The following is a 13,923-nucleotide window of genomic DNA, read 5'->3' as shown; positions in this document are numbered from 1 at the left end:
TCTTTCTAAATATCGGAGGGGGTGAGAACGGCACACCGGGTCTATCCCACTCCTTAGTAACAATTTCAGTAAGTCTCTTAGGTATAGGAAAAACGTCAGTACTCGCCGGTACCGCAAAATATTTATCCAACCTACACATTTTCTCTGGTATTGCAACTGTGTTACAATCATTCAGAGCCGCTAACACCTCCCCTAGTAATACACGGAGGTTTTCCAGCTTAAATTTAAAATTTGAAATATCTGAATCCAGTTTGTTTGGATCAGAACCGTCACCCGCAAATGAAGCTCTCCGTCCTCATGTTCTGCAAATTGTGACGCAGTGTCTGACATGGCCCTAATATTATCAGCGCACTCTGTTCTCACCCCAGAGTGATCACGCTTACCTCTTAGTTCTGGTAATTTAGCCAAAACTTCAGTCATAACAGTAGCCATATCCTGTAATGTGATTTGTAATGGCCGCCCAGATGTACTCGGCGCTACAATATCACGCACCTCCCGAGCGGGAGATGCAGGTACTGACACGTGAGGCGAGTTAGTCGGCATAACTCTCCCCTCGTTGTTTGGTGAAATATGTTCAATTTGTACAGATTGACTTTTATTTAAAGTAGCATCAATACAGTTAGTACATAAATTTCTATTGGGCTCCACTTTGGCTTTAGCACATATAGCACAGATATCTTCCTCTGAATCAGACATGTTTAACACACTAGCAAATAAACTAGCAACTTGGAAATACTTTTCAAGTAATTTACTATAATATGAAAACGTACTGTGCCTATAAGAAGCACAGAAAAAGTTATGACAGTTGAAAATTAATAAACTGAAAAGTTATAGCATCAAATCTTTGTAAAAAACACAATTTTAGCAAAGGATTGCTCCCATTAGCAAAGGATAACTAACCCTGATAGCAGAAAAAAAAATACAGAAATAAACGTTTTTTTATCACAGTCAACTACAATCTCACAGCTCTGCTGTGAGTGATTACCTCCCTCAAAACAAGTTTTGAAGACCCCTGAGTTCTGTAGAGATGAACCGGATCATGCAGGGAAGACAAACTTCTCTGACTGAATTTTTTGATGCGTAGCAAAAGCGCCAAAAAAGGCCCCTCCCCCTCACACATAACAGTGAGAGAGATCAGTAAACTGTCATAAATTAAATAAAACGACTGCCAAGTGGAAAAAAATAGTGCCCAAAACATTTTTTCACCCAGTACCTCAGAAAATTAAACTATTTTACATGCCAGCAAAAAACGTTTAACATTAATAAATTGAGTGTTATTAAAAAGCCTGTTGCTAGTCCCTGCAAATTAGGCTAAAGTTTTATGCATACAGTATAATTCCAGTGAAGTGCCATTCCCCAGAATACTGAAGTGTAAAATATACATACATGACAGCCTGATACCAGTTGCTGCTACTGCATTTAAGGCTGAGTTTACATTATATCGGTATGGCAGAATTTTCTCATCAATTCCATTGTCAGAAAATAATAAGCTGCTACATACCTCTTTGCAGATTAATCTGCCCGCTGTCCCCTGATCTGAAGTTTACCTCTCCTCAGATGGCCGAGAAACAGCAATATGATCTTAACTACTCCGGCTAAAATCATAGAAAAACTCAGGTAGATTCTTCTTCAAATTCTACCAGAGAAGGAATAACACACTCCGGTGCTATTATAAAATAACAAACTTTTGATTGAAGGTATGAAACTAAGTATAATCACCAAAGTCCTCTCACACATCCTATCTATTCGTTGGGTGCAAGAGAATGACTGGTAATGGCAGTTAGGGGAGGAGCTATATAGCAGCTCTGCTGGGTGAATCCTCTTGCACTTCCTGTTGGGGAGGAGTTAATATCCCATAAGTAATGGATGATCCGTGGACTGGATACACTTAACAAGAGAAAAATAAAACTGAGTGGGACACCTAGCCGTGTCCACCCTGCAGGCTGGACAGAACTACGAGGAGGAAGGGGGTGATGTCTCATAGCTACCTTTATTAGGTAACTAAAGGAGTGGACGGTACTGTCCACATCCATCTGGAGAAGGTGGCTCGCTGGTATTACCAGGAGGGCCAAGATAATGTGTTTATACATATAAGCCCCATAAAAACATGTCACGTCAGCAATGGTGTACTTAATAACTGTTGTGTCCCCTGGCCCTGATATACAATAAAGACTGTACCTACTAAGAAGCCTGCGAGTTGTGTGCGTATAACAGAGAAACTTACCTGAAAACACTTACTCTACTTACCCAGATGCAGGAATCATGTACTGCGTAAAATAATCCATCCTAGTTAGATAAAACTAACTCAGGATTTAAGATAGGAGGTACCCCCGATGAGGCAAACAAAGGTGGTTGCAGGGCCAGTCCCAGCCATAGGCAGTGAGAAAAATTCTCCTGAGGAAGTTTTTCACTTGCCTGTCACCGAACTCCTTACACTACTCTGTCCTATTATTGGTCATGTGAAGGGATAATGGGTCTCACAGCAGTTTGAGCACCCCTCTCACTAAAAAAATAATCATGGAGCATCAAGTTTCACCTATATCCCATGGAGGCAAAAATTAAGACTGAAGTGAACAGGGAACTAGGACAGATTAAAACTCTTGGTATGTTGGGTAATTTTTGCCCGTCTCCTGGTGGATTGGAGTTTAATCGCATATGTCAAGGCTTGTGGACTCTCACCACCTTATGAAATTACATACTGTCATGTACAGGGAAGACTACACTGCTTCATTGCTACTGTATCTTTATTGTACAAGTTTTTTTCCTGTGTATGATTTTACAATACCAATCATTTTTAAATAGATAAATTAAGTAACCAAATGGTTTTGGGTCACTACAAATTACTTTCCTATTTTACACAGCAAATGTACTGCAAAGAAAATCAATGCTAAAAAATAGTTTGTTTGCATAGGTTTAAATAAAAATACTGTACATACGACTCAAACAAACTTCTTTATTTAAAAAAAAAAATCCTGTAAAGATAGGTAAACATTGGGCAACACCTTTGGCATGTTTTAAATTTTCATGAGTAGTAATTATGCCTTAGATATTATATAAAAAATCCAACCCTTAGACATTCAGAAGTGCTAATAACCATTCTCACTCTATTTTATTAAACATGCAAACACTACAGATTCTGCCTCATCTCTGGAAGACATGAGCAATACACTGATGCAAATACAAAGGTTATTAAGTAGAACACAAAAGGTAAAATAATGGCTTTAATTGTCATTGAAAGTATACAGTACGGGAAATGTGCTTTAATTAAATATACATCAAACCAGTGATGCTGGCAAAGTTATGGAAGTTTCTTCTAATATCAACATCTATACAAGTGTTAACATGACATTAAAAGAAAATCCCTTTAAAAACATTTAAAAAAAGTTCACAGTGGTTTGTATAAACAAAATGTAAATTATAGCAGTGACATTCCTAGTCCCACCAGCTCATGAGTGCCAACTTTCAGTACTAAAAAGTAGTAAAACAAGCATTTACAATTAATGTGGATTGTACAAAGTTGTGAGAGTAGTAAAGTTCTGGAGTGTACAGTAACACTGGCATAAGGGAAACCAATTTTTAAGATCTAAAATGTACAAATGCGGTTTTGGGTTTGGGGAAAAAAAAAATAAAGCCAGACGAGTCACAAACATTTAAATTTGATGGAACTGACCAGTACATATTACACGATCTCTCAAAAATATAAAATAAAGAGGGGATTATATACTATTATACAAGTCCAAGCAGGCAAAGTGAGGCTCATTTCTTTGCTTGTTTGGTGATCATGCCTCGTGGCGGTGTTACAGGTCTGCTTGCATTAGGCTTCTTTTTCTCTGCGGGTTTAAGAATCTAGAAGACAAAAAAAGGATCTAGTTAAAAAAACAAAACAAAAAAAAACAACAACTTTTCAATCCAAAATAAGTATAATTAAAGTGATTGTCAATTTTCACTGTTATGAAATTATACATATATAGAGAATAAGTATATTAATCATACCGCCACTTTTATTTTTTAATCAAAGGTGTAATTTAATTTTTATCAGCATTTGTAAATAGCGTATTTTCACTATACCTGCTCCTCCCACTCTCCACTTCCTCCTTCTATGCAATATTACGTATACAGCGGTCCCACCCGCTGTTTACTTAGTGGCAATGCTCGCTCCCGTCTCAGTTACTCACTGCGCATGCGTCAAACAATGATTCCGCTGTCTTATATCTTACATTTTCGCTCATACTTTTTAGTTATACTGGTAATCGTATGTGATTGTAGAATACGGAGCCCTTTTTAAACTTACCAATCCGTATATTATTTCAAGAATCAATGAACTCCGTGAATTATTCAAATGCGCATGCGTGAATTGTGAACAAAGTTATAGGAAACATGTTGTAACGCAAGCGCAATGCGGACTAGTGACGACACACAAAGGGGTTGGGTCCCCCTGTGGTTAGCGCTGTGATTCGTTATGCTGATCGTGGCTATAAATGACAAGGAGAGATAGCAAATGCCGGGTGGAGGATTATAACGACGGGAGCGATATAAAAACATTGAAAATGACGGTAATTGCGATGAAATAAATAAAATGATGAATGAAAGTCAAGTTATTTTAAGATTAATATAACGCAGAACTTTAGAGATGATGCAGAGTTTACATTCACTTTAATTTAAATGTCTCCTAAAAAAGGAAAAAAAGATTTACATATAGCTTAAAGGGACATAATACTCATATGCTAAATCACTTGAAACAAATGCAGTATAACTGTAAAAAGCTGAAAATATCACCAGAGCATCTCTATGTAAAAAAGGAAGATATTTTACCTCACAATCTCTTCAGCTCAGCAGAGTAAGTGCTGTGTAAAAAGTTACTCAGCTACTGTGCAGCTGCAGGTAAAAAAAAATGAAAATAAAAAGAAATGAACAGCAGCCAATCAGCATCAGCAGTGCTGAGGTCATGAACTCTCACTGTGATCTCATGAGAATTCATAGTAAACTTCCTTAAACTGAATAGGGAAACATAAGTTCCCGATGCTCAATCCGTTAGCTGTCCCGGGACAGACAAACTGATTTGCTGCTTAGAAGTCCTTTACAATGGGATGTGGCTACTGAGGAACTTTTGAGGTAAAATATATTTTTTACATAGAGATGTTCAGGCGATATTTTTTAGTCAGCTTTTTTACAGCTATGCTGCATCACTTTCAAGTATTTAAACATTTGGGTATCATGGCCCTTTAAATAATGCATCAACACACATCCAAGCTCCCATGTGGGATCTTGCTAAAATGAGACAGGCAGCAAACTTTCTTTAAGGTGCAGAAGCACTTACCCCACAATGTATATCATGGCCCTTTAAAATAATGCATCAACACACATCCAAGCTCCCATGTGGGATCTTGCTAAAATGAGACAGGCAGCAAACTTTCTTTAAGGTGCAGAAGCACTTACCCCACAATGTATATTTCAAAAGGTTTCAAGAGCAATGGCTCTAAATATAACAAAATTGGATCCTGCTCTAGCACAGGTGTAAGCAAACTATAGCCCAGGAGCCACTGAGGAACTTTTGAGGTAAAATATATTTTTTACATAGAGATGTTCAGGCGATATTTTTTAGTCAGCTTTTTTACAGCTATGCTGCATCACTTTCAAGTATTTAAACATTTGGGTATCATGGCCCTTTAAATAATGCATCAACACACATCCAAGCTCCCATGTGGGATCTTGCTAAAATGAGACAGGCAGCAAATTTTCTTTAAGGTGCAGAAGCACTTACCCCACAATGTATATTTCAAAAGGTTTCAAGAGCAATGGCTCTAAATATAACAAAATTGGATCCTGCTGTAGCACAGGTGTAAGCAAACTATAGCCCAGGAGCCAAATCAAGTGTTCCTACAAGTCAAGATTCTTTTTTACATTTTTAAAAGTTTTAACTATTAGTGACACTTGAAAATGTATATGAAATTAAAATTTCACTGTTCATATGTTGAGTAGTTGATTCAGATTAGATATACATTTTTATAAATGAAGGTTGTATTATGGAAGTATGAAAAACTTACTTGAATTGCTGCCATGATACAATAAACACATGGCCACCTGTGCGTTTTTGTATATAAGCACAAATAAGCTATCTTTTCCCTTTATAATCTTATGTTTGGATGGGGGGGGGGGATGTCTAGTTATTGTAAAACTTAAAGGGACACTGAATCCAAATTTTTAATTTCGTAATTCAGATTGAGCATGCAATTTTAACCAGCTTTCTAATTTACTCCTATTAATTTTTCTTCGTTCTCTTGCCATTTCAAATAAAGATACCAAGAGAATGAACAAAATTAAATAGGAGTAAATTAGAAAGTTGCTTAAAACTGTATGCTCTATCCTGAACTACGAATTTTTTTTTGTGTGTTCAGTGTCCCTTTAAAGCATTAGTGCAGTGATTTAAGTCCCAAATAATCCCCCCCCCCAAAAAAATCTAAATTAAAAAAAAAACACACAAGAAACATGGAAGTAAAAATTCAAATTTTCATGCTTTATATGAAGTAAAATTGTTGATAAAACAAAAAAAAAACAAAAAAAAAAAACTTCCATGTTCGTTTAAAGTGTTTCCACATCGCCATTTAGGTGGCAAGTGCAAGCATATTTTAAAATGCTTATTAAATATGAAGTGAAGGGTAATTCTATGTAAGCTCAGGAGCGTGTACATGTCAATGGGATAGTAAAGTCCAAATTTAAACTTTCATGATTCATGTAATTTTAAACAACTTTCCAATTTACTTGTATCGCCAATTTTGCTTTATTCTCTTGGCATTTTTATTAAAGGTAAACCTAGGTAGGCTATATGCTAATTTCTTAGACCTTGAAGGCTGCCTCCTATCTGAATGCATTTTGACAGTGTTTCACCACTAGAGGGCAGTAGTTCACGTGTGTCATAAAGATAACATGGTGCTAATGCACGTAGAGTTACATAGGAGCCAGCACTGATTGGCTAAAAAGCAAGTGTCAAAAGAACTGAAATAAGGGGGCAATTTGCAGAGATTTAAAGGGACATGAAAACCAATTTTTTTTCTTTCATGATTTAGAAAGAGCATACAATTATAAACAACTTTCTAGTTTACTTCTATTTAATTTGCTCCATTCTCTTGATATTCTTTGCTGAAAAGCATATCTAGATATGCTTAGTAGCTGCTGATTGGTAGCTACACAAAGATGCCTCCTGCGATTGGTTCACCGTGTGCATTGCTATTTCTTCATTAAAGTATATCTAAAGAATGAAGCAAATTACGTAATAGAAGTATATTGGAATGTTTAAAATTGTATTCTCTACCTTAATCATGAAAGAAAATGTTTGGGTATAGTGTCCCTTTAAAAACCAGGTAATCACAGAGGTAAAAAGTGTATTTGTATTAATATAACTGTTAGTTATGCAAAAACAAAATTTATGCTTACCTGATAAATTTATTTCTCTTGTGGTGTATCCAGTCCACGGATTCATCCATTACTTGTGGGATATTCTCCTTCCCAACAGGAAGCTGCAAGAGGATCACCCACAGCAGAGCTGTCTATATAGCTCCTTCCCTAACTGCCACCTCCAGTCATTCGACCGAAGACAAGAAAGAGAAAGGAGAAACTATAGGGTGCAGTGGTGACTGTAGTTTAAAAATAAAAAACACCTGCCTTAAAATGACAGGGCGGGCCGTGGACTGGATACACCACAAGAGAAATAAATTTATCAGGTAAGCATAAATTTTGTTTTCTATTGTAAGGTGTATCCAGTCCACAGATTCATCCATTACTTGTGGGATACCAATACCAAAGCTATAGGACACGGATGAAGGGAGGGACAAGGCAGGCGCTTAAACGGAAGGCACCACTGCCTGTAAGACCTTTCTCCCAAAAATAGCCTCCGAAGAAGCAGAAGTATCAAATTTGTAGAATTTAGAAAAAGTATGAAGCGAAGACCAAGTCGCCGCCTTACAAATCTGTTCAACAGAAGCCTCATTTTTAAAAGCCCATGTGGAAGCCACCGCTCTAGTGGAATGAGCTGTAATTCTTTCAGGAGGCTGCTGGCCAGCAGTCTCATAAGCTAAGCGGATTATACTTCTTAACCAAAAAGAAAGAAGTTGCTGAAGCCTTTTGGCCTCTTCTCTGTCCAGAGTAGACAAACAATGCCGATGTTTGACGAAAATCCTTAGTAGCTTGTAAATAAAACTTTAAAGCACGAACCACGTCAAGATTATGTAATAGACTTTCCTTCTTTGAAGAAGGATTAGGACACAGTGACAGAACAACAATCTCCTGATTGATATTCTTATTAGATACCACCTTAGGAAGAAACCCAGGTTTGGTACGCAAAACTACCTTATCTGCATGGAAGATCAGATAAGGGGAATCACACTGCAAGGCAAATAACTAAAACTCTTCGAGCCGAAGAGATGGCTACCAAGAACAGAACTTTCCAAGATAAAAGCTTGATATCTATGGAATGCAGAGGTTCAAACGGAACCCCTTGAAGAACTTTAAGAACTAAATTTAAACTCCATGGCGGAGCAACAGGTTTAAACACAGGCTTGATTCTAACTAAAGCCTGACAAAACGCCCGAACGTCTGGAACATCCGCCAGACGCTTGTGCAAAAGAATAGACAGAGCAGAAATCTGTCCATTTAAGGAACTAGCTGACAATCCCTTCTCCAATCCTTCTGGGAGAAAAGACAATATCCTGGGAATCCTGACTTTACTCCATGAGTAACCCTTGGATTCACACCAATGAAGATATTTACACCATATCTTATGATAGATTTTCCTGGTGACAGGTTTTCGAGCCTGAATTAAGGTATCAATGACAGACTTGGAAAAACCACGTTTTGACAAAATCAAGCGTTCAATCTCCAAGCAGTCAGACGCAGAGAAATTAGATTTGGATGTTTGAAAGGACCTTGAAGTAGAAGGTCCTGCCTCAGTGGCAGAGTCCAAGGTGGAAAGGATGACATGTCTACCAGATCTGCGTACCAAGTCCTGCGTGGCCACGCAGGAGCTATCAAAATCACAGAAGCTCTCTCCTGCTTGATCTTGGCAATCAGACGAGGGAGCAGAGGAAACGGTGGAAACCCATAAGCCAGGTTGAAAGACCAAGGCTCTGCTAGAGCATCTATCAGTGCTGCCTTGGGATCCCTGGACCTGAACCCGTAACAAGGAAGCTTGGCGTTCTGACGAGACGCCATGAGATCCAGTTCTGGCTTGCCCCAAAGTTGAATCAACTGTGCAAACACCTTCGGATGGAGTTCCCACTCCCCCGGATGAAAAGTCTGCCGACTTAGAAAATCCGCCTCCCAGTTCTCTACTCCTGGGATATGGATAGCTGATAGATGGCAAGAGTGAACCTCTGCCCATAGAATTATTTTTGAAACCTCCAACATTGCTAGGGAACTCCTTGTTCCCCCTTGATGGTTGATGTAAGCTACAGTCGTGAGGTTGTCCGACTGAAAACTGATGAACCTGACCGCAGCTAGCTGAGGCCAAGCATGAAGAGCATTGAATATCGCTCTTAGTTCCAGAATGTTTATCGGAAGGAGTGTCTCCTCCTGAGTCCACAAGCCCTGAGCCTTCAGGGAGTTCCAGACTGCACCCCAGCCCAGAAGGCTGGCATCTGTCCATTGCCGCTACCATTAAGCCGATTACTTCCAAACACTTAGCCACTGAAGGGCGAGAAGTAGAATAAAGAACACGGCAGGAATTTAGAAGTTTTGACAACCTGGCCTCTGTCAGGTAAATCTTCATTTCTACAGAATCTATCAGAGTTCCTAGGAAGGAAACTCTTGTGAGAGGGGATAGAGAACTTTTTTCTTCGTTCACTTTCCACCCATGCGACCTCAGAAATGCCAGAACAATGTCCGTGTGAGACCTGGCAACTTGAAAAGTCGACGCCTGTATCAGAATGTCGTCTGAGTAAGGGGCTACTGCTATAGCCCGCGGCCTTAGGACCGCTAGAAGGGACCCTAGAACCTTTGTAAAGATTCTTGGTGCCGTGGCCAACCCGAAGGGAAGAGCCACAAACTGGTAGTGCCTGTATTGACCCTCCTGGATCATAGGAAGGATGGTTCGAATAGTCTCCATCTTGAAGGATGGGACTCTGAGAAATTTGTTTAAGATCTTGAGATCTAAGATTGGTCTGAATGCTCCCTCTTTCTTGGGAACAACAAATAGATTAGAATAAAAGCCCTGTCCCTGTTCCTCCTGCGGAACTGGGTGGATCACTCCCATAACTAGGAGGTCTTGAACACAATGTAAGAATGCTTTTCTCTTTATCTGGTTTGCAGATAAAAGTGAGAGATGAAATCTCCCTTTTGGGGGAGAGGTTTTGAATTCCAGAAGATAACCCTTGGACACAATTTCCAATACCCAGGGATCCTGGACATCTCTTGCCCAAGCCTGGGCGAAGAGAGAGTCTGCCCCCTACTAGATCCGTTTCCGGATTGGGGGCTGCTCCTTCATGCTGTCTTAGAGGCAGCAGCAGGCTTCTTGGCCTGTTTCCTATTGTTCCAAGCCTGGTTAGGTCTCCAGACCGGCTTAGACTGGGCAAAAGTTCCCTCTTGTTTTGTGTTAGAGGAAGTTGAAGCTGCGCCACTCTTGAAGTTTCGAAAGGGCCGAAAACTAGACTGTTTGGTCCTTAATTTGTTGGACCTGTCTTGAGGAAGGGCGTGACCTTTTCCTCCAGTGATGTCAGAAATGATCTCCTTCAGTCCAGGCCCGAATAGGATCTGTCCTTTGAAGAGAATGTTGAGAAGTTTAGACTTTGAAGTCACGTCAGCTGACCAGGATTTGAGCCATAGCGCCCTACGCGCCTGAATAGCAAAACCTGCATTTTTAGCTGTTGGCAGATATTATTGACAAGCTTAGGGTCCTTAAGCTAGCCAATTCATTTGTTTCTGACGCCGTTGTTCATTTAACCAAGCTAACGGGGTTTCAACCTGTAGAGCCTCCTCTAGGGACTCAAACCAGAAAGCCGCGGCAGCAGTGACTGGGGCAATGCATGCAAGAGGCTGGAGAATAAAACCTTGTTGAATAAAAATTTTCCCTATAATTTTTTATCCATTGGATCTAGAAAAGCACAACTGTCCTCGACAGGGATAGTGGTACGCTTAGCTAGAGTAGAAACTGCTCCCTCCACCTTAGGGACCGTCTGCCATAAGTCCAGTGTAGCGGCGTCTATAGGAAACATCTTTTTAAAAACAGGAGGGGGAGAGAACGGTACACCTGGTCTATCCCATTCCTTAGGAATAATTTCAGAAAACCTTTTAGGGATTGGTAAAACATCAGTGTAAGTAGGTACTGCATAGTATTTATCCAATCTACAAAATTTCTCTGGGACTACAATAGTGTCAGTCGTCCCGAGTTGCTAAAACCTCCCTGAGCAATACGCTGAGGTGTTCAAGCTTAAATTTAAATGTAGACATATCAGAATCAGATTGAAGTATCTTCCCTGAATCAGAAAAATCACCCACAGATTGAAGCTCCCCTGCTTCAGCTTCCTTAATTGTGTGAGGGTGTATCAGAGATAGCTACTAAAGCGTCAGAGAGCTCTGTATTTATTCTAGTCCCAGAGCGGTCTCACTTTCCTTGCAATCCTGGCAGTTTAGATAATACCTCTGTAAGGGTATGATTCATAACTGCCGCCATGTCTTGCAAGGTATACGCAATGGGCGCGCTAGATGTACTTGGCATCCCCTGAGCGGGATTTATAGGATCTGACACGTGGGGAGAGTTAGGACGGCATAATTTCCTCCTTGTCAATTTCTTCTGGTGATAAATTTTTTTGAAGCCAGAATATGGTCTTTGTAATCTATAGTAAAATCAGTGCATTTGGTACACATTCTAAGAGGGGGTTCCACAATGGCTTCTAAACATAATGAACAATGAGTTTCCTCTATGTCAGACATGTTTAAACAGACTAGTAATGAGACCAGCAAGCTTGGAAAACACTTTAACTGAACAAGCAAAAAATAAAACCGGTACTGTGCCTTTAAGAGAAAAAAACAATCACAGAAACTGCTAAAACAGTGAAAAAAGCAGTAAATCTTACGAAATTTTTACAGTGTGTATAATAGGCTGAAAGAGCATTGCACCCACTTGCAAATGGATGATTAACCCCTTAGTTTCAAAACCGGATCAAAAAAACAATAAACGTTTTTAAACAGTCACAACAAACTGCCACAGCTCTACTGTGGCCCTACCTGCCCATACAACGACTTTGGAAGGCACAAAAACCCCTTAGAGAGGTCCTATATGTTCAGGGGACTCCTTCAGGGAAGCTGGATGTCTTCAAGCTGCAAAAACTAATGGAAAATAGGCCCCTCCCAACCTGTACTCAGTGAGAGGGCCTTAAAAAACTATCCTTCGGCAAAATCTAGTCAGCCATGTGGAAAAACTGGGCCCCAGAATAAAGTTTTATCACCAATATGAAATAAACCTTTATACACCTCAAGCAAACGTTATATCTATTCAGTAATGTGAGTAAATAAAAACAGAATTTATGTTTACCTGATAAATTACTTTCTCCAACGGTGTGTCCGGTCCACGGCGTCATCCTTACTTGTGGGATATTCTCTTCCCCAACAGGAAATGGCAAAGAGCCCAGCAAAGCTGGTCACATGATCCCTCCTAGGCTCCGCCTTCCCCAGTCATTCGACCGACGTAAAGGAGGAATATTTGCATAGGAGAAATCATATGATACCGTGGTGACAGTAGTTAAAGAAAATAAATTATCAGACCTGATTAAAAAACCAGGGCGGGCCGTGGACCGGACACACCGTTGGAGAAAGTAATTTATCAGGTAAACATAAATTCTGTTTTCTCCAACATAGGTGTGTCCGGTCCACGGCGTCATCCTTACTTGTGGGAACCAATACCAAAGCTTTAGGACACGGATGATGGGAGGGAGCAAATCAGGTCACCTAGATGGAAGGCACCACGGTTTGCAAAACCTTTCTCCCAAAAATAGCCTCAGAAGAAGCAAAAGTATCAAATTTGTAAAATTTGGTAAAAGTGTGCAGTGAAGACCAAGTCGCTGCCTTACATATCTGATCAACAGAAGCCTCGTTCTTGAAGGCCCATGTGGAAGCCACAGCCCTAGTGGAATGAGCTGTGATTCTTTCAGGAGGCTGCCGTCGGGCAGTCTCATAAGCCAATCTGATGATGCTTTTAAGCCAAAAAGAGAGAGAGGTAGAAGTTGCTTTTTGACCTCTCCTTTTACCAGAATAAACAACAAACAAGGAAGATGTTTGTCTGAAATCCTTTGTAGCATCTAAATAGAATTTTAGAGCCCGAACTACATCCAAATTGTGCAACAAACGTTCCTTCTTTGAAACTGGATTCGGACACAAAGAAGGCACGACTATCTCCTGGTTAATGTATTTGTTAGAAACAACTTTCGGAAGAAAGCCAGGTTTAGTACGCAAAACCACCTTATCTGCATGGAACACCAGATAAGGAGGAGAACACTGCAGAGCAGATAACTCTGAAACTCTTCTAGCAGAAGAAATTGCAACCAAAAACAAAACTTTCCAAGATAATAACTTAATATCTACGGAATGTAAGGGTTCAAACGGAACCCCCTGAAGAACTGAAAGAACTAAATTGAGACTCCAAGGAGGAGTCAAAGGTTTGTAAACAGGCTTGATTCTAACCAGAGCCTGAACAAAAGCTTGAACATCTGGCACAGCCGCCAGCTTTTTGTGAAGTAAAACAGATAAAGCAGAAATCTGTCCCTTCAGGGAACTTGCAGATAATCCTTTCTCCAAACCTTCTTGAAGAAAGGATAGAATCTTAGGAATTTTTATCTTGTTCCATGGGAATACTTTAGATTCACACCAACAGATATATTTTTTCCATATTTTATGGTAGATTTTTCTAGTTACAGGCTTTCTGGCCTGAACAAGAGTATC

The 13,923-nt window shown here is 39.8% G+C and overlaps 1 protein-coding gene across 1 annotated transcript in view; it reads right to left on the bottom strand.

Moving 5' to 3' along the window:
* Positions 1-2,933: 2,933 nt before the first annotated feature.
* Positions 2,934-13,923, bottom strand: part of PPP1CC (protein phosphatase 1 catalytic subunit gamma) — a gene marked incomplete in the record, with an annotated part of 263,024 nt that continues 252,034 nt past the window's right edge. The window contains 1 exon segment of the mRNA XM_053701718.1: positions 2,934-3,846. Coding sequence (XP_053557693.1) covers positions 3,757-3,846 — 90 coding nt within the window.

This window comes from Bombina bombina, chromosome 2 (genome assembly GCF_027579735.1).
Source record: "Bombina bombina isolate aBomBom1 chromosome 2, aBomBom1.pri, whole genome shotgun sequence".
In the NCBI taxonomy this organism is placed as follows: domain Eukaryota; kingdom Metazoa; phylum Chordata; class Amphibia; order Anura; family Bombinatoridae; genus Bombina; species Bombina bombina.
Note: the sequence above shows the minus strand (reverse complement) of the source record. Positions and strands in the feature narration are given on the sequence as shown.